Raw genomic sequence first — 21,874 nt, 5'->3', positions numbered from 1 at the left:
ATGTGTGTGTACTGTGTATATTCATTATGTATATATAAAGACTCACACATACAGTATATATTTAGAAAATATTTACATGTGTATATTTATATTCATATAATTTATACTACATAAATATATTTAATATAAATAAACATTTTCTTAAATATATACATGCATGTGTATGTATTTATATATACACAATACAATATATATAACTTTTTAAACAGCATTTAATGTAAATACATAATCTTATTTTATTTATTTTTTTATCTGTCAAAAAGCATTTATTTATTTACATGGCATTTATTTATTTACAAGCCATGTAACTCTGAATAAGAGACTCTTTTATTTGACAGACACAAAGCAAACTGCCCCATCCTGATGACACACGAGCATTATCTGATCCTGCGTTCAATCTCCAGTAACGTCCTCTCAATTTAACTCTCTTAGCCCGGAGACCAGCTTCAGAGCTCAGACACTCTCTCTTTCCAGCAGCACTGAAGGGGCTTTGCCACTGGCACAATCTCTCTTCTTCTCTCTATCTCTCTCTTTTCTCTCAGTAAACTGATGTATTTTGTGCTAGACTGGGAGGAAAGGCTAAGTATGTGGATCTGTGAAGGTTACACCAGTAGAAGGTATCTGATGGCTGAGGCCTTGTGAAACCTGCAGTGGCTTTTCAGAAGAAATAAGCAGTGGAGCAGCGCATAGCACAGGCTGACAGAAAGAGGCTGCGGTGCAGCCATGCGAAGTTAACCCCTGCCGGGCAGGACTGCTCACCACCAGGCCTCACAGCAACCACCGGCCGTCCGTCTGCCAAATGTTTTCTGACTGCACGTTTACACACTGAGAGAGCCCGCCGAGACAAACACACACACATACGCGGCCGTTCCTCCTCCTCGTCTTCCTCAAGGCAGACTTCACCTCAGCATTGCTACTTAGCCGTCATATAAACACACGTGTGCTCAACTCCTCCATCTCACTCTCAGCAACACCCCTGCTTATTTTCTCATGGTTGCAGGGTAAATGAACACGCTTGAGAATCAGTGCTATTCTGCGTGCCGACCGCACTGGATGTTTATTTGATGCATCCTGGCTCCCTCCTGAGCTCCTGTGTGAATAGACACTCTATTTGCTTTCACACTTTGTCAAGATGATGATGACACGGTGACTAATCTACTTGCAAAAATAGTGCTGTGGAGAGCAAAGGTGAGACTTAGTAATATTAGAAGTCCAAGTTGTCATATCGCCTTAATGGAACAACATTTGATAATAAAACAACAACAAACTATAACAGATTTCAACGAAGTAACATCTCACAGTATCAAGAAAAACAGCACGATTTTGAGAGTGATATTGCTTTTATACTACTCAGTTCAATAAACAAAAAAATTATATTGAATAACTTCCATTTTAAACTTACAATATTAGCATTTACATTGTGAAGCTCTGGTCTCAATGGAAATTGAATCCAACTGTGTCTCAGACCAGAACATAGTAGTGATTGGCATATCTATCTGTTTTTTGAATCAATCATTTGAGAAAATGATTAATTGATAAAGACTTATTTAATTCCTGAATGAATCAGTGCTTTTACATTAAATGATTGATTGAATGATTCAATGACTCATTCAAAAGAGTCACATGTCACCACCTATTAAAGTAAGTAAAGTCGTGACGTATTGGGGTAACTATTGGGGTAACAATGCATATATCTTGATATATGTACCATGAAACTGCTTAATTTCTTCTTTATGACTTACTGTAATAATGATTTGATGTAAATGTATATTTCATATTTAATTTAGTAATAATGTATAGTTTTCATCCCTAGTTGTTTCACCTCTGTACAACAGTATGTTGTACCAATAAACATAGATAAAGAAATACCACATACATGCATAAATACATAAAGCAAACATTTGATTCACTAAAACACACCCATTGTAGCATTAATATCCAAATAAGCCATAAAAAGGATGTGTCTTTGGAATACGTTCAGCTGATTGGTGATTACTGTAAGCTTACAGATAAGCCTGTGGTGAGGCTAATGATGCCAAAGGCCATGGTGAGACGGGAACAACCACCATGCCAGTCTCTGTCTGTCCATTTACTGCCCCAGTGAGGCGCTGAGACGCTTCCCCCTTACCAGCTAAACCGGCCTTCTGCAAAACTACTCCACCTAAACAACTCCCACCCAAACAAACAGCAAATATTAGCCTACAGAAGTCTCACAAAAATCAAAAACAACATGAAAAGGCAAACAAGAGTGTTTTGTGTGTGTGTAAACAGTCGGGTCTTTAGCCTCCCTTCCACCCTCAGAGAGGAGGGGGGACACAGGGGAAGTGATGACAGGAGCCGCATACACACAAACCGCCACAACGCTCTTCTTTGCTTTTATCACCGGCTGCCTTTCATCTCCACAAAACAACACCAGTCAGAGAGAGAAAGAGAGAGAAATCACACTTTTTAGGAGAGAAAACACATTAACACCACCATAGCTGTCCACATCCATTTAGCGGCTAAGCAAATATTCACCTGTCAGTGTGAGGCACGCTGCCGTACAGCGTTTACCGTGATCACATGCGCACAGCTATGGTGTTAAACAGCTGCTGGCTCCTGCTCTACCATTCAATAGAGTAACAGAATTGAGTGATTTTCCCTGAGGCTTTTCTTTGGGGGGAAAAAATGGAATGGTATTTTTTGCCACTTATTATTTTGTTTCCGTTCTGTGAGGAATTTTTGAAACTGAAAGCTATCAGCTGAAGGCTAATGGTGAAGAACAGTGAAGCAAAGGTTATCAACTGTGTCATTAGACTATTAAAACCCTTACGAAAATTAACCATGGCTTTATTTTACTAAAAAAATAAAAAAGGAATTGGCGTATCAATAACCATTTGTATAACCACAGTTTTACTACAAATACAGTTAGTATAGTAAAATCATGGTTAATTTGTGGTTACCATGGTTTAACTATAGTAACCTATTTTTTATTTGTAGTAAAATCATGGTTTATTTTCAGCACAAAAATTACACTATTTACTGTCTTAATACACATCCTCGGTTGTATTGTGTGTAATATATTGGTAAATATTACTCCTAAAATTATATTTTCAAAAATCTTTCACTAAGATGTGTCAACTAGCTTGGCTTTCCTTTTCAACTGATGTCAATCACTCTTATTTTTCAACCCTTTTGATTATGCAATGCCACGTTTCACATTCCAATCAATTACCAAAACAACTCCTTCCTACATTTTTTTCTTGTTAAATGTTTTGTTTCACTTGGAAATTTGCCATATAAAGAATCAAAATCAGTTGCGAACATCTGGTGTTGACCTCTTGTTAATTAAACTGCATTTTAAAAAGCATTTTTATTTGAGCCGTCACATCTTCCTGCATACAATTTGGACATATCTGAATTGTTTGCTGTTGTCTTGCAGGATTTGCTCCAGGATTTGCTTAGTACGGCTTCTTGATTCTAATGCACCTAATTAGCAATCTGCAGACTCTTAATTGCATACATTAGGGCCGATTGGTGGTGGAGATTAATTCTAAATATACCCAGACAGCTGGTTACGATAGCATGTATTACTGTTCAGACTGTACTTTTCCACTTAATTGCGTATGGAAACGAGGCAGCAACAAGCACATGTGCCCTGGTGGCGGCCGCGGAGAAGGGCGGCAGTTCCCCGGACTGTAATAAAGCATCTATGGCAGAGGCTCCACAGATGGAGTGACATTAACCACAGTGCCGAAAAGCCATTTCCAACAATGAAATATCAATATTTACATTTTAATTACACCTTTTTCTTATTTCTCCCCAGAGTCTCTTACGGTTGGCGAATGTGGAGGTGCCTCTTAACGGTTTCGGGTGGAAGTTGATATTATTAATCTCAGGATTGACGTGGATTTGGAGATTTTATTGTTTTGAGAAAAGTTACGTTGAACTAATGAGAAAATTAATGTGGTGAAAAGATAAAATAAACATGTCTCCTCTTTCCTTTTTCTCATGGGGTTCAATTCGGCTCATCTCGTAGTTCTTGTTTTTCATGCTAATGTTTGCGGAAACGACAGCAGTTTTGTCCTATTCCTATTAGGAGGTATTAGTGTAGTTTGCACAGAGCTCTAGAGCTCCCCCCCCCCAGTCCTGTGCTAGTCGGACGCCTTTGATGTGTGCCTCCCTCACGGGGGTCAGAGCGGCTCCCGCTGGCAGGGACTAACATACGCAACCGCCACCATTCCATCAGGCATAAAAGGATGTGTTAGGAAAGGCCACGAGATGCACAAGGCGAGGGCTTAAGCCTGAGCCTCAGACGCCCCCTTAGTTTGCTACAGCATATAGTCAGGAGCGTGAGAGTGTGTGTGTGTGTGTGTGTGTGTGCATACGGGAGGGGTGCGGGGCAAATACTTATACGGATTCATTGGTTTTCCCATGCTGATCAATAAAACCCTTTACGAGGCTGTATTGACAAACCCTATCTCATCCCTATCTCATCTGGACGTCGCAGAAAAAAATAACACAAGAAAAAAATCTTTGATGATGCATTCTTCTCCAAAACATGGAATAACTGCAATTGCCGCAACATATTATTTATATGCTTATCACTGGAGATTAAATTTGGGGGGGAAAAAAACGTCCAGATCTTTCCGATAGAGGCCTGACTGCATGGATTAATTTCATACTGGAGGATTAGCGTCTCTCTCAAACATGATCCGGCCAGACAAACAGAAGCACAGGAATGCCCTGCATTTCCACAAACACTCCGGCGTCAACGACACACACGCAGACAGACAGGGAGTCTCGCGCTTAAAGCGCGCCTTAATGCTTCCGAGACAAGACATTACCCCATTCCACGGCAATGAGCACCTTTTAATTTCTGCAAAAGCCACGGCTGAAAATCTTAATTAATTGTTCCATACTGCTTCAGGGTCATTATGCAATGTAATAAAGGCCGTGTAATTATGAAATTTTACAGCCATTACTGAGGCTGATAGCTCGTATTTCATCATCAGGCGGGCCGATGGCTTTCCGGGCGCACGGCTCCAAGTGATGGACTGCACACAGATCTATCAGGCCCAAACAATAAGCTGGCCAGGCTGGCGTAATAGCTACCCACAGATGAAGCAACAGATAAAGATAAACTATAAATCCGCAGCACAAACCCAAATGCTGTTTAGCAGCCGGCGCGAGCGAGTGTTGAAGCCACGGTTTGATTACGCAATTGGAAATAATGCAGTGATGCGTGTGAAGGAAGTAGTCGGGCGTTGGGAATTTGTAAATGTGCGTGTGAATGGTGAGGGAGAGAGGTAGGATGGCATTTAAAAGGATAATGCATCTCGCAAAAAAATTATACATTTTGAAAAATGTTTCAGTTGTTTTTTTGTTTTGAACCCCATTGATTTTCACTGTATGGAAAATAAATGGAAGTAAGTTTGGAACTACAAGATGGCGAGTAAATGGCAGAATTTTCATTTTTGAGTGAATTGTCCCTTTAACACATGCACACACAATAAATTAAAATAGAGCGATGGACGTGAGAGAACCTGCACTCTGAAGTATAGCTATTTCAGAACAGAGAGAATAATATAACAGAGTAATGCATGAAAGCATCGATCATGATAAACACAAGGGCTTATTTGAGTAGGGACACATTTTATGTGCAAAATATGCAGGGAGGAAAGAATGAGGCGAAAAGGAATATGCTGATGCCAGTTTGCAAGACACAATGGCTCTTCGGCCTTAGAAGTACAGAAGAGGTTCTGTGGAGGGAAACTCTCTATACCTGAGGGACTGCAACAAAAGAGGCAGAGAGGGAAATTCAGAAAAGGGGGAAAAAAAGGAAGAGAGAACATTTTGGACACACTGAAGGTAGCAGACATTTAAATGCGAATTTACATTCAAATATGAAATATGGTGATGAGGAGGAGGACACTCAGATGTTGAGACGTCCATGTGTGAGAGTCTGTGAGAGAGAAGAGAGTACTGTATTTGAACCAGTATTGCTTTTCAATCTCTTTGAATATGGACTGTCTAAAAACTCATTCAGGATCAACACGAGTCAATGACAAATAAGTGACCACAATAAAGAAAAGGAAACGTATATATAATGTTGAATTTCAGACTAAATTTTCATATTATCATATTAAAAGCATGCTTATCTTAAAAGAGGTTTGTTCAAATTATTGTGTTTATGTTCATACATTTGGACAAACAACTAAAACAGTAATGAACTTAGCGTCATGATATTGACCCACTAAATACCACTTCAGGTTTTCAGTAAATCTGCATATGTGAAGCACTGCTGATCTGTTCTGCTTTACACTGTGTGAAGAAGACACTTTCTCAGTTTAAAACGTAGCCAATCACTTTATTCATAAGCAACACACTGGGCACGACCATACACGGGCCATGTCGCCTTGCCACCGCATCGATAATAATTTACATCATGATTAGGCTGGCAATATGTTGCACATCTTCGAAAGCCTCTTTTTAACTCCCAGCCTCGTTCGGACGTGTAGATGTGTACCGACAGCTCAAATCCAATCCCATTTTCCTGCCTGCTTACTCTCTGAACTGAACTTTGGGGTGGGGTTTCAGGGGAGGGTCGTTTCGAACCTGTCTGTGAACCTTGCATGAACCTCTAGACCAAAAAAAATAAAAATCATAATATGATGACAGGCCTGTTCTACCTCCCAGCAAATTTGCTGTTGGAGATGGGAGGATTGAAATAGAGTTTGGTTTGTATAATTACGTCCATCTATCTTTATATTCCACTTGCATATCACAAATTGAAAATACTAAAAATTGACTGTTCATTCTGATGGTTAATGATTGGCGTAGACACAGCGATGATTTATTGGTTACTTACTGATGTGACACATTTGCATCTTATTAGATGGAGATTACTAGGAGGCCCTTTCAGATTGCAGGACGTGGCCCTTCACAAACCGCCTGATGGATTGATTTGATTTGCAAATGCAATCAAACTAATAAGAGGGAAAAATGAGCAATAATGCCTTGTTTTTTCAACCGGCAATCACACAGGGCCGCCCCCCACTGGCTGTGGGGCAGACACAGGGCCTGATGGGTTGGTAAGAATGCAGCGCTGGTGAGAGGCCAGAAGGTTTCTGTCACACCTATTCAGCTCTCTTACAGCCTTCATAAAGCAAATGTATCCTTTATAAAGATCGACACGCGAGAGGACAGATAAACATGGGCATAATGCAGAGCTTTGCATTTGTTTTCACATGACAAAAGCATGATGCAAATCTGGCTTCTGTCAGGTGCATTTCCAACAGGCTGAGACAGACGTGTTTACATATGAGGTGTGGTGGATCACTCCATATTCTGTGATGCATAGTCCATTAGCAAAAAGGAAGAAAAAAAGAGAACATCTATATTAATTTCAAGGAGAAAATCAATGCTTAAATGCTTCATGTGAGGAATAACCACATGAAGACATCCATCATGTGTTCCTAACATAATGTTACTGAAAACTGAATTTGAAATATATAATATCAAAATAATATAAAAAAATCTATCTATCTATCTATCTATCTATCTATCTATCTATCTATCTATCTATCTATCTATCTATCTATCTATCTATCTATCTATCTATCTATCTATCTATCTATCTATCTATCTATCTATCTATCTATCTATCTATCTATCTATCTACCTACCTTCCTATCCTTCCTTACTCATCCTCATGTTGCTAAAAATATTTACACTATTTATATACATTTACAGTGGAGGTGAAAATTATCAGTGGCTAAAAACTTCATTATATTTCATCTGTTTCATCTGATATTTCTTGGCTCATATATTGCCGCCTCAATATATGAGTACATGAGCACATGAACATAATCTCTAGAACTGCTCTGAGAGTCACTTCATGAGAATTTTTCCATTTCTTTTGAGTAAAACTATCATCGTATCTTATGCAAACAGAAACCTAAAGATCTTCACAGCAACCCATCAAAACAAAAGTTTGGTTTAACTTTTAAGAAACCGTGATAGAAATATTACTTAATTTAATGATAGTACTACTACTAATTATTCAAATTATTACTAAAACATTTTTTAAAAAGGAATATTTACCATACAAATTATTTACCAGGATTCATTTAGCAGAAGAATGTAAATACACAAAAAGAAAGAAAATAATATTTTTTTTATTATTATTATTAATATTTAATGAAACCATTAAAATGGAATTCAGAAAATTAATGGAAAACAGAATTTGGTAAAAAAATAAAACTTAATTTGAGAAAAAAAGAAAAAAAACATTGTTAAACTTTTTTAAAAATTGCTGTTTAGTTTGACATGCTTTTTGATTAATAAAATGTAATTTAACCATTAAAAGAGAGTCTAGAATTTAGAAAAAAATAAAAAATAAAATGGAATTTGAGAAAAAATAAAACTAGTGCTGTCAAAATTAGCGCGTTAACATACTGATACATTTTTTCAGTTTAACACCGTTACCGCAGGGGTGGGGCCTAGGGTTGGCCACCCCACTCATAACTGCTAATTCTGTCTCTTTTTTTTTTTTGACAAGAAGTGCATTTATTCAGTCACAGAAAATCTTTACGATCACATCAAACCGGAGTCGTTTCAGACACACGCTTCAACTTCACTTCAGCGTCAAACGAGTCAAACGAGTGCGGAAACTGTACTGAGCTCGCAGAGCGTGCAATACATGCACAAAAGTGCTGGCTTGCGCATAGCCTGTATCATTTCATATCAAATCGCGAAAGAAAAGAAACTGCGAGCATGCAATGATCAGTTAAGTCGTGAAGTTACCAAAAAGGCGATTAAAGCTGCCATAAAACGGTGCATGCATGTAATATGTTATATATGAGTTACATTACGAAATGGTTTTCAAAACTGTCCTGGAGCATCCTAGCACTGTCTCCCTCATATAACACACTCGATTCAACTAGTCAGCTCATTCGTAGAGACTGAAATGGGTCAGAAAAGGTAGAGAGCGACATCTCTTAAAGAAATAGCAGCCAAAAACAACCTAATAACCAGCTGCTGTGATGTCTGTTCATCAAGAACAAAAAAAAAAAAAAAAAAAAAAAAAAAGAGGAAATCAATAACTTTGATAGTTTTAAGGATTCATGTGTATTTAGTTTAGAATTTAGTGTTTGATAACTTTATTCAATTTCTGTATATTTCTGCTGAGGGGCACAGGTAGATAGATATGACATTTATTATAATGGGTTTATGTGAAGATTGTTTTAAGTTCACTTAAATTATAAGTTATTTTTAAAGTCTAATAAATGTTAAAATTGATAGCTCTTAATTATAATGTAAAGTTGAATGGCTATAGTCAATGGTTAAATTTTAGGGGGAAACATTTTTATAGGGAAATCAGTATTAATTGGTATCAGTGATACTGGCCTTCAGTCATAAAAATAAAGATGCCATTAAACAAATATTAAAAATATACTGTCTTTTTGTTGTTTGTACATTAATTTGAAGATTGAATGTGAAATTATTGCAATATAAAAGTATACTTAAAAACTTTAATGTTAGGTGGGATTAATCGTCATTAATTTCAGAAAAATGTGCGATTAATTAGTTAATTTTTTTAAATCGATTGACAGCACTAAATAAAACTGATGTTTATTGGGCCCTATGTTTCTTTAGGCCTAGACTTAAGTTTCAAAAGTTCAAAAATTAATTATTTACCAATATCTTTTCACAATCAAACACTGTCCTCAGACTAATGAGACTAGGTAATAAATATCCTCAAACATAGCTTAAGAAGACAAAAACACAAATAAAAAAGATGGAGTGAGAGACCAGCGTACAGAAAAAGAAACACATAGTCCACATATTGACATGCAAAAAAAGGACAAATCCTTGTGTAATGGGGTAAAAGTAGAGGCAGGCATCATGCAGACACCCGAGTCAATAATGTCACAGACTGTAGGCAGCACACCCAAGAATGCATCCAGTATGCTGTGCTGTGGTTATTTTCAAGGTAGACTGTGAGCTGACACGGCCTTCCCCTTAACAATGAGCCACAAACAAAACCTTGAGAAGAAAACTGCTCATTTCCACCAACTACCATCCTGTTTTGTCTATAATAACCAATTTGCAGATTTATTATCACTTCAAAATAATAATCAGAGACGCAGTTGAAGAGAGCTTATGTGATCATGACCTTCGAACTATGAAACAATATAAAACGCACAATCTCTTTGACACACATTTCTCCAATCTTTGCTCTGTCTGTACAGCCTTTTTCTCTGAGTGTCAGACTTAATTTAGTGTGTCTCACTTTGCTGAATGTATCAGGAGTGAAACCCCTGCTAAAAGTGAAAATTTGATTTGCTAAAAGGAGCTTAGGGCATCTATTAATCAATATTTGCAGTGTGTCAGGCTGAGGGCGGTGACAGACAAGGCCTCATTTAGAGATTGGTTGGAGTGGGGATATCAGGTGGGGGTTGGGGTGTCACGAATGGGTTTTCTCCTCTCATCCAGGGCAGGGAAGAGGAGGAGGGTCCCAAAAATCACATCTGGGAAAACACTGGCAGGCACGCACATCAGCGAGGAGGAATAAGCGGGCTTACTCCAGTTTGCAGATAATTATGTTTACATATGATTAGCTCTTCCTCCAGTGGGTTCACGGAGCTAATGAGACAAAACTAGCAAGCACGTTCAGTCAAAACGAGACTGGAGTGAGAAAGAGGGAGGGACTAAACTGAGTAAAAAGGCAGAAATTGACATGACTGTGCGTTTTCATGACACATCAAGTGACTTTTGAATCTAGTGCCACAGCAGAAGTTGTGAGCCAGCAGCATGAATTGAATGTGATGATACAGATCATATAGCACACCACATCAGCTTATAGTTTCTGTTTGTTTTTCTGACCAAAATAAAATGTTATCTTGACCTTTCCATTATCTGACTTGTGCCAAAAAAATATTTATTGTAACTTTTTTAAATGCACCTTAAATAAACATTTGTGAAACTTAAATCACTATCATTACTAAAAGGTTCTGCGTATAACAATATGTAGTTAAAGATATACATTTACATTTTTTAAATGGAAATTATATTTTAATTATTTTTTAAAGCATTAAACCATGAAATTAAAGATTTTAAATATTAATAATAATGTACAGATATAAATTCTATAAAAAAAAATAATAATTAAACCATGAAATTAAACATTTAAAATGTTAATAATAATACACAAATGTATTCAATATACTATAAAATATACTATATATAATATACAATAAATATATTTATATTTGGTGCCATTTAATTGTTATTATCATTTATATTTATTTTTAATAATTTTGTGATGTATTGCTTTATAATTAATAATAATAATAATAATATATTACTATACATGTGGTCATATATACATATAGGCCTACATATATTAGGAAACATATAATAGGCCTACATATAATAGGAAACACTGGTGTGAAATGTGCATTATTCCAGCACTGTATTACAACGCCAAGAGTGATCTTAAGACCTCTATCTCCATTGTGTTTTCCCATCCTGAAGATTAAGGTCTGGGAAAGGGCTCATGGAGAAAGCAAACCTATGCTTTAGATAAATCCCTCGCTCAGCTCCTGATTAAGACATCTCACCGGCTGCCCAACACCTGAGACAGGGCTCAAGTCAAATAAATAAAGCATGAAAACTAAAAAACACACGTTGCATTCACGGCTGCAGCCTTGAGGCAGTTGTGCACGCTTTGCCAGGGTAACTTTAATTGCTATTGTTCGTATCCAGAACAGGCCACTAAGCCTGTACACACAGGTCAGACAATAATGATGACACCTCAATCACGTCTGCAGATTGCACTGAGTAAGCACCTCCTGTTTTTTTTTTCCTAACAAGGTTTCTGGGCGAATATGCTAATCCCACGGCGCGTCTGTCCGGCGAGCACGTAATCGTCTTATTATGCCCCGAGAAACCTCGCTGCGATATTTGAGTAGGAGTCGGGCTTCCATGACTCTCTCCTTCTCCTGAACCTATTACGAATGCACTGGCCCTGACAATTGAAGGAGTGAGAGAGAGGCCTGGCCTAGGGAGAGAGGGACAGGAAGGTGTAGAGAGCGAGAGAGAAAAAAAAAGATGGAGTTGGGGGGAGGCAGAGGAATGAAGTGGAGTGTGGCAGTACCTCGGTATCTACATAAAAGAGATTAGAGTCGACAGGGTTCCATTTTACAGCTCAATCATATTGTGTTAGCACGCGCTTATCCGCGTGCCAGTGAAAATTGAAAGGGAAATAAAGAAAGAGAGAAAGTCCCAGAGATAGGACCAAGAATGGGAGAAGCCCGAGCAATTTCAGCCTGCATAAAGGGCCTGTAATAGTGAGGGTCCTGTCATGCTAAAAAGCCAGTGCCGGTCCATGCGCTGGCCATTCTTGAAGCCCGCTCGTCAAGTCAAGTGCGACCGCCCGCCATTGTGCGCCGCTGTGTTACGATAAGGCATGTCACAACCGTATGACAGCACGTTTTCATTTATTTTTTTATAGCTCCTGGCAGGCGTGAGGTGATTCGAATTCTATTTTCTTTAACCACATTTTACTGTTATTTACAGTCAAATTTTTTGCTATCGTCCTTTTCCATTACATTTTCTCTTTCAAATGCAAAAAAACAACAACAACAAAAAAAAACTTTATTTATTTATTATTTATTTGTTCTCCCCATTTTCCACTACAAATGTTTGCTGTTTCCACTTTTACTGTACAGCCTAAATGCTAAAATAAATAACTGCCTCAACATTTTTATTTCTTTTTATTCCTCCTCTAATTCTATTTCCATTTTTTTTTTTCAGATTTTTCTTCGGATTTAGCTTTTCCTGACTATTTCTCCTACAAAAATTCTCTTTCCTCACCCCCAAACAGCTTAATGTTTAAATAATTACAGCCTCGATACAGGACATTTTGTATATTTTTATTCTTTCTCTAGTTCTATTTCCATTTTTTTTTTCAGATTTGACTTTTCTCGCCTTTTTTTGTTACAAAGATTCTCATTCCTCTCCCCTGCACAACTTAAATGATAAATAATTACAGCCTCAATACAGGACATTTTTGTGTGTTTTTATTCTTTGTCTAATTCTATTTACAGAGCTTTTTTGTTTTTTAATTACATTTTTACACTATTTGATTTAAAGAAGTGTTGTTCCTGCCTTTTTTACTACAAACATTTGCTCTTTCCTCTCTCCCTGTGCAGCTTAAATGTTCAAATAAAATGACATCCTCAATACAGCGCATTTTCATTTTTTATTCCTCCTCTAATTCTATTTACAGATTTTCTTCTTCAGATTTTGCTTTATTTACAGAAGTCTTTAGTTTCTGCCTTTTTCCACTACAAACATTTAATATAATGTAATATTTCCACTACAATGCTAAAATAAAATTACAGCCTCAATACAGCACATTTTCATTTATTTTCATTCCACCTCTAATTCTATTTACAGATTTTTTTTCTTCAAATTTTTATTCGGATATTGCTTTTATTTACAGAGGTTATTTGTTCCTGCCTACAAACATTAAATATAATGTAACATTTCCGCTACAAATGCTAAAATAATATGAAACCCTAAATACATAACATTTTCATTTGTTTTTAGTCCTCCTGGCTGGAATGAGGGGACTCCAATTCTGTTTACAGATAAAAGTACAGGTTTTTCATTCCGCTTCAAACGTTTGCTCTTTCCTCTCCTCCTGTGCAGCTTAAACGCTAAAATAAAATTACAGGCTGAATACTTTAATCTTGCAAATGAGATTCCTCACCCTAATCCACATTATGTAATTTTCAGCTTTTTTTCCACCCTCGTATTGAGTTAATATCACATTTCCAAATCCTTGCGTCTCCCATAATGCCAGGCTTACAGGAACGGGCGACGCCGGGGTTTTGTTCAGGCACCCTCTCTCGCAGCGTGTTTGTAAACCATATCGAATGTTTTCACGGCCTATACGAGCATGTAAATGATCAGAGGAGGGAGAAGGGGCGAAGCCTCTGCGCATTAAAAAAGCAATCAGAAAGGAGCGGCCGTGTCTGCGCCGCCGGCGGAGGGAGCTGCCGTCGAGGCGTCTTTAACTCCATTCCGCAAAACACAGACTGCTTCATTATCCGCCAGCTCTCTGCAGCGGCAGCTCCAGTAATACTGAGTGATGTTTAAATTAGTTTACAATTTGCCTGCTCCTCGCCTAGGACAGATCGTAAGCGAAGGCGCTCAGAAATGTCAGCGGCGCTCCTAACCACCGTAACAAATTGTTGCCCGTACGCTGCACACCTAATGACTTCAAATTAGCTTCTGTGCGAGAGGCTGACAGTTTGTTACGTCTGTTAGCAACATAGCCGCTGTATCATGAGCCATAAATTGGTTTGGGCTCTCGGGGAGAATGGAGGCCTTCATCAATTTGATTAAAAAAAATTACTGTACCATAGAAACCACAGAGACAAACAAGTTGAAAAAGAGAGAAATGCGCACATGGAGCTGTGGTGGAGCGGTTAGGGGAGGTTAACAGGAGGCCGTTTACAGAGCCCTTCCGTCATTATGTGTCTTTCTGATTGTGTGAGGTTAAGGAAAAAAAATATCACTCTCAGGGAAAAAAAATGTCTTGAGTAAGAAGAGAACTTTATACTGAATCTCACGCTTTTCTTTGGAAATTTTCATCGGGATACAGTGGCAATTGGAGCGCGAGGAGCAGGAGGAGATGAGAGCTGCAGGAATACCTGCTCCGGAGATGAGGGGGCTCCTTCCTCTTCAAACAGACACAGAATTGCCTGCCGAGGTCTAATCATACAATCATCTCTCTTCTGCTGAGCAATCGTTCATAGAATGTGAACTCTGACGCCAATCGAGAGACTCCTCTGTTTGCTTTCCGAGCAGACATGGGCCTACGAAATGAACTAACATATGAACACTGTGCAGAAAAAAAAGCTATGAATGTGCAAATGTATACACACAGAGAGGCAGAAGTTCATATACAGCCTGAGACATAACAGATACTTCTTAGCCTTGAAGAATAAACGACTGGAAAGTAATTCTGTTACTGTGCATTTTAGGGCCTAAAATGATTACTATTTTTTTCTAGTAATGCTGGCCAATAATGAGAGAATTTTGCACCACAGCTTGGATACTTTTTTTAAATAAATGTGTAAAGATAAATTTATTATTTCAACATTGATAACTTAGCATAAATCTTTTTTCAAGAAAACTTTCTAGTTCTGAATAATGGCCACTACATTCCACTATATTATACTTACTATAGTATATTATAAAATACCATACACGTAGTACATATAAATATATACTTCCCTTCAAAAGTTTGGGAATAAACTTGTTTTAATGTTTTTAAAAATAAGTATTTTGATTACCAAGCGTGCATTTATTTGAGTAAAAACAACAAAAAAAATTGTTTTCAGTAATACAGTGATTTTTTTATTTTATTTTAATTTTTTACTATGGATTACAATGTAATTTATTCATGTTATATACATTTTCAAAAGCCACATTTTTGTGGAAATCTTGACATTTGTTTCAGGAATTATTAATTAAATAGAAAGTTCAGAAAAATAGTATTTATTTGAAATAACTTTTTTTTTCTGTAACATTATAAATGTTTTACCATCAGATTTGATCAATTCAGTGCCTCCTTAATTATAGTATTGACTCCTTTTAAAAAAATTACTCACCCCAAACTATTAACTATTAAATATCAAACTATATTGTAATATAACCATCATTCAACGCTACAATACAGTATGTAGTCTGCTATACTAATATAATTTTTTGTAACATTATAAATGTCTTGCTGTCAATTTTGATCAACTCAATACATCTTTACTGAATTATAGTACTGATTTCTTAAAACAAAATGTAAAAAAAAAAAAAAAATTACTGATCGAAACTATTAAAGTATCATTTAACATAAGCATCATACTATGCTACACTACAAGCATGCAGTCTGATATACTACACTATGTACACAAATGTGCCACATTCCAGAAGCTCCAGCGGTGTGGCTTCCTGCACACAGGGAAAATCCCATTAAATCCACAGGGCAAGTCTGGGTCAATCTGGCATGGAGCAGCAGAAATAACCTCCCAATCCTGCATCTCGTGCCTGGCAGGAAATTGGCACTCTGATGAGCTTTAAGCCCATTTTATGGCTTGTGTGGCACTATTGCCCGGGGCCAGTATTAGCACAGTCATATCTACACCACAAGGTGAACTACAACACAACTTCCTGTGCAGCAAATAAAGGTGTTAAAATGTTTTGGTTAAAAGAGTGGTTTCTTTTCTTTAGCGAAAGTGGATGAATAAATCTCATAAAAGAACCTGGGCATGTTCACATGCTGTGAAACTACCACCTCCTCTAAGTTAACCACTGTTACTATTGTCTGATTTGAGAGCTTTCTTTCTCTTTACCTCATTTTTGCTCTCGCTCCACAGTCAGTTGCCTATGGGAAGCTCTTTTCAAACACTGAGGGCTGAAGTGGGCAGCCACTGTCTGTGACCAGGGCCGTCTCAGATTAAATGCAAAAGAAGGGCTTTGTTAAGAAGATTACTGGAAACTCCTCATTCTGTCTTGTGGAGATGGCCAATAAGCAGCAGCAGAGAGAGAGAGAGAGAGAGAGGAGGGGGACACTTGTCTCAATCATGGTCAGTCATGTCATTATCGTTCATGGCTAATGTCAGGAATCCTTTCAACAAGGCTGCTGGTTGGCCGAAACAGCAGGAGAAAATGCCTCCCCTCCACTCCTGTGGATATCGCGCTATACTGAGGAAGGATTTAAGCTAAAACTAAACAAATTGATCCTTGTCTGCTGTCACAGAGGGAGGAAAAATGCTGACCTAAGGAACGTGTCATTGGTGGCCTGGGTGATGGCAAATGTCCTTGATTGACATGGCACAGCTTTGTTTAGAGTTCAGGAGAGTGTTTTGCACTTGCTGAAAACAGCAATTACTCACACTTTACAGTTTTTGTTCAGAACTTGCACATACAGTGAGGCACAGAAGTCTGATTATGCTGAAACTGTAGAATTTTAAATTGAATTTAAACCTGAAAATAAATAGAAAGTTTTAGGATACATAAAAATGTAAAACAAATATTATGATAAAATATTATATATCAAATAGAAATACAAATAGAAAAATATAATATAATTATAATAAATACTTTATGTATTTTATATTTCTATAAATACTTACAGAAAAATAAATAAGAACAATCAAATCTAAATATTTGTGATAAAATGAATAGCAAACAAATAAAAAAAAAAGTTCTTAAAAAAAAAAATTCAATTCATTTTCATATTTTATTTAAGCCGTAACATGCTATGATTATCATTTGTAATAAAAAAATATTTATAAAAAAAAAAAAAAAAAAAAATTATTTTTTTTTTTTAGAAATGAATAGTAGCATTCTCAGACTTGTTGGCACCATTATTTATAATATTTATTTCCTTTTTATTTTATAAATGTTCATGTTTAAACTATCGTTTCCATCAGCTGTTTAATATCCAATTTTTAAACCTTTTTAAACCTGTATAAAACATCTGGTTTGCAATTTTTCATCTAGACTGAATGCGTTACCCCCAGACCATTCAATCCATGGTTCACACTGCGAGTTTGCCTGTAGTTGTGTGTAATTTCTATCTCTGGTCATGTCCTACCTGGGATATGCTTGGCCCAGCCAATGTTGACCACCAGTTCCCTGTCTGCCAGGTCGCAGAGCGTGGTCAGGGCTTTGATGTCGCTGTCGGGCACGGTGGGGTCAGGCATGGCGTAGATCTTCTCAGGCTCCGCCACCAGCAAGTGAGACACAATCTTGTTATCTGCAAGGCAGCCAAAGGGGACTGTATTTGAACACCGAGGGGAGAACAAAGAAACAGATTGGGATTATACCAGCAAGGTCATATAGTGTTTGGTTCAGTTGCAAAGAAAGCAATCAGATAACATGAAATACTGGCAGAGTTGTTTTCTCTGGGCAGAAAGATGGTGTTTGTGGTACTAAAAATGCTGTTTTTGGTGTAGGAATGAATGCCTGGTGCTTTTTATAATTGAAAATAAAAGCTTTTTTGGTTACTTGTATATTGGTTAGAAGAGAGTTTGATGGTGCAGAGCAGTGGCTCTTCACAAGTTTTGTTTTAAGACAGATTTATTTGCATATCAGAATGTACCAAATATTAGCAATCTGTGATTTTTTATTTATTTTTTTTGTAATAAGGGCATTTTATGCTGGACAGATAAAATTAATCCAAAATAATGGAGCTTGAATGCTTGTTGAAAATAAAAAAAAATTATAATAATTAAAAAAAAAGAAATAAAATAAAATACAGTTAAGAACCACTGCTGCTTTTTTAATTTACATCCTTCTGATGATTTTCCTTATGGATTATGCTGTGAATTGTGGATATAAAGATTAGTGTTCGGGGTATTCTGTCAATCTAATGAGAGAAAGGACACACATTTCAGATCGGATTGCATCGGTGAGGGAGATTGGAATAGGTAATTAGCGACACCCTTACAGTTAAATGAATTCATTTGCTGTTTAATCATCTATGTCAATGCAATATGATAGACAGACAGAACCCAAATACAGCACTGCAATTTCTGTGTGCGTGTCTGTGTGTTTGCAAGGCCCAGACGAATCACTTTGAGCCCAGTGCATCTGTGTTTGAGGTCCGAGGACAAAATGGATCACTAAATTAAAAAGCATTAACTTCTGAGGTGTGTGTGTGTGTGTGTGTGTGTTGGAGGAGGAGAAGAAATGGATCAATCAGTCCAACCCTGCTACTCCAGGGAGTGAGGGAGCCTGTAAGTGCTATCTCTAGGTAAATCTTATTTAATGTTTCCCTAATTAGAATCAATGAAACCCAATTTCCAAACCCCATGCCTTTGTTATGTGCAAATAATCAATCAGATAGGCTGGGACCATGGCTACTTCTCACTGTTTGTGAAAATAGAGAACGAGATAGAAAGGAATGAAAGAAAAGATACAGAGAGCTCAGAGACAGACTGATAAAAGCCTCTATTAATGGGACACTGGACTAAAATACGAAAACCCTTTACAAAACCTAAACATTTGTCTGTACGCCCATGCAAGGGTGGACATATTCTGGATTACCGACTGATAAAAATATATCAGTGGGGAATTATGTTAGATAAAAGATATTTAAATCCAAAACGGAATTCCGACCAAAGCAAATTCCCTTTAAGACAAGTCTCAATCAGCTATTTTCTATGTAGGTAATGGGTAAAAACCTACCGAAATCTTTAAAACTGATTGTATTAAGTATTAAGTTTGAATGAGATATTTCAAATCAGCACAACAATGGTAGTATAAACGCAGATTCTTTAGCTTACAAAATGTGCACATAAAAAAAATGCAATGCAAATTCTAGAGTTAACAAACTCAAATTAAAAATCAGACTGGCTCTTTTAACTGAAAAGTGGGAAGGATGCCATATTGAGTGCTTTGTGCGGTTCATTTTCCAATGAGTGGTCCATCGCCTCCCCCTTATACTGTCTCCCGAAGTCCCCATCTTGCTAACATACAATAGCTGAGAAAAAATGAAGTAATGAAAGTGGATGGGAGCTGGACATAGAGAATAAGCTTTAAAATAAGTTGCTTTGGGTGGCTGGAAATAAGCCTGAACCTGGAAGGAGGGATCAGTAGGATTAGGCAGAAGGTTATTCAGAGCGCCGTATTCCTAAAATGATTTCTACCACTGTAATAATTAAGATTATTTCCACTGCTATCATGCATAAAAGCATATTGTATTCCAGGAGAATATGCTACCATTAAGTAAAAAGGCTTTAGGGACAAATCTGTTAAGCGCTGCCGTGCTGTCTCTTTGCAGAGCAGTCTGACAGCGCAGAAGCTCCGGTATTGTGGGTTTGATGTCTTTGCCAGATTGGATTTAATCCGGATTAGGCCTCTCTCTCCCTCTCGCGCTCGCTCGCTCTCCCCTAACATACACACACATGCACAAACATCTTTGTCGATTGGCTCGGTCATATACTACATGTCTGTCTTTCTTGTTTTGTGTCCAATTTCCTGGTGCATTGGTAAGAAGGCAGGTCACTGTAAAGTGACATTGAGATATCAGTGAACGATTCAGTGAACGACAGATACAAAAAACTCAAACTTGGGATATTTATAAACTCAAAAAGGGATATTTCACCCAAAAAAGAAAACTGTCATCATTTGCTCACCCTTGTGTCGTTCTGAACCTGTATGACTTTTTGTTTAACACAAAATAAGAAATTTTAGCAAATGGTTTGACTGTTTTTCAAACTTCGACTTTCTTTCTTCTGCAGAGCACAAAAGAAGATATTTTGAAGAATTTGTTCAAAATGTGTTTTTTTTTTTTTTTAAACCAATTTGGACCCCATTGACTTTCATTGTATGACCAAAAAAATACTAAGAAATTCTTTAAAAAAACCTTCTTTTGAGTTCTGCAGAAGAAAGTCATACAGGCTTGGAACAATACAAGGATGAGTAAATTATGACAGTTTTCCTTTTTGTGAGCTTAACGTTTTATTTTTACACTATAAATGGGAGCGTTGCTTAAAAAAAGTGTATGCATTTGTATGAGAGAAAAATTCTTGAGGCTAAGAAAATCTAAAAAAAAAAAATGTGAAGATATTAAATGAACACAATGTTCTTACATGGCTTTTTGGGCGGCAGAGCCAGTTGAGGGTTCAAATAGGGGCTGTTTTCTGCATCTATCCTGCGTTTGTACTTCTGTCTTCCACCACGCACACGGTCCAGTCGAACGCCTGATAAAAAAGCAGAGACAAGAAAAAAACAACAACATTTACTTTTCACGCATCATTCTAGCACAAACACAACCTCTTCAATAAAGCAGTCAGATAACCTGCACTGTCACTTTAAAAGCACTGCGAGGGGAGCGGGCTGCTGTGAGCCCACCATAAACGGCACGGCAGCTGTCAGTGGCCATTTCAGGGATGTGGACAGGAGATGACCAGCTGCTGACAGACAGGGGCACAGTCGCTCTCTCCATGTGACATCCGGACACGCACCTGCCCATCTCCCGCTTGTGGCGCGTGTGCATCTTTAAAGCACTCAGCTCACGGAAAAATAACAGGTAAACAGCAGAGAGGCATTTGTGTTTGCGTTAACACGCATCCTCAAAAGTGTTGGTGACAACAATTTCAGGAGACACTCAAGAGCGCAGAGGCGTTTGAGTACTCAAGTACTCGCGTGAAGCACCTCACCGTGTCTTTAAAGGCATCCAATTCACCTTCATCATTCAAACTCCCGTCGATATTTTCCCCCCACAAAGAGCGCAAATAAAGTGTGATGGGTGGCTAATTTATTGAGGCGTGACGGTTGTGAAAACATTCTAAATCCATCCATCGCGATCCGCAATTCTGATGAGTGCAGAACCTTAAAGACCTGTCCCTGCTTTTAATTAATTGACATACAAAAGAGCCTTAATTTAATTATGCAAACCTCTCCAGGGGATGGCCGGTTTCCGTGGAAACCACTTAAAGGTGGCCCAGGACCCGTTTCATGTTGCATGCTGGAAAGGAACGGAATGGACATGAGGGCCCAGTGGGCTGGACCTCGTTTCACAATTAAAATACTGGAATTCTCATTTATCTGAATGGCGCTCAATCGCCACCTCCGCTGGGCTTTCAGGCCCTGACACTCTCTGAATAATTTAACAATGAGATGCACCTTTCTCATATTGAAGAGCGCTGACTGAAATTTTGAAGTGCTGCTTATGGGTTTTACCTGATTACATTTTAACTCACCTAAATGTGAATCTATTTGTGTCAATGGAGATGCTGACATACAAAAACACAAGGGATTTCTCCCTAATATTTCGATCAGTCAGTTAAATGAGCAAATAAACAATTGA

General features: G+C 37.6%; 1 protein-coding gene across 1 annotated transcript in view; it reads right to left on the bottom strand.

The window, feature by feature from the left end:
• Positions 1 to 21,874, bottom strand: part of LOC306850190 (estrogen-related receptor gamma-like) — a 78,051-nt gene that overhangs the window by 12,582 nt on the left and 43,595 nt on the right. The window contains exons 5-6 of the mRNA XM_079385683.1: positions 20,655 to 20,765; positions 17,654 to 17,836 (exon numbers count right to left, since the gene is read on the bottom strand). Coding sequence (XP_079241809.1) covers positions 17,654 to 17,836; positions 20,655 to 20,765 — 294 coding nt within the window. The remainder of the gene's footprint in view (positions 1 to 17,653; positions 17,837 to 20,654; positions 20,766 to 21,874) is intronic.

The sequence above is a fragment of the Barbus barbus genome (genome assembly GCF_936440315.1).
Source record: "Barbus barbus genome assembly, chromosome: 30".
NCBI lineage: Eukaryota > Metazoa > Chordata > Actinopteri > Cypriniformes > Cyprinidae > Barbus > Barbus barbus.
This window is presented reverse-complemented; position numbering and strand designations above follow the sequence as displayed.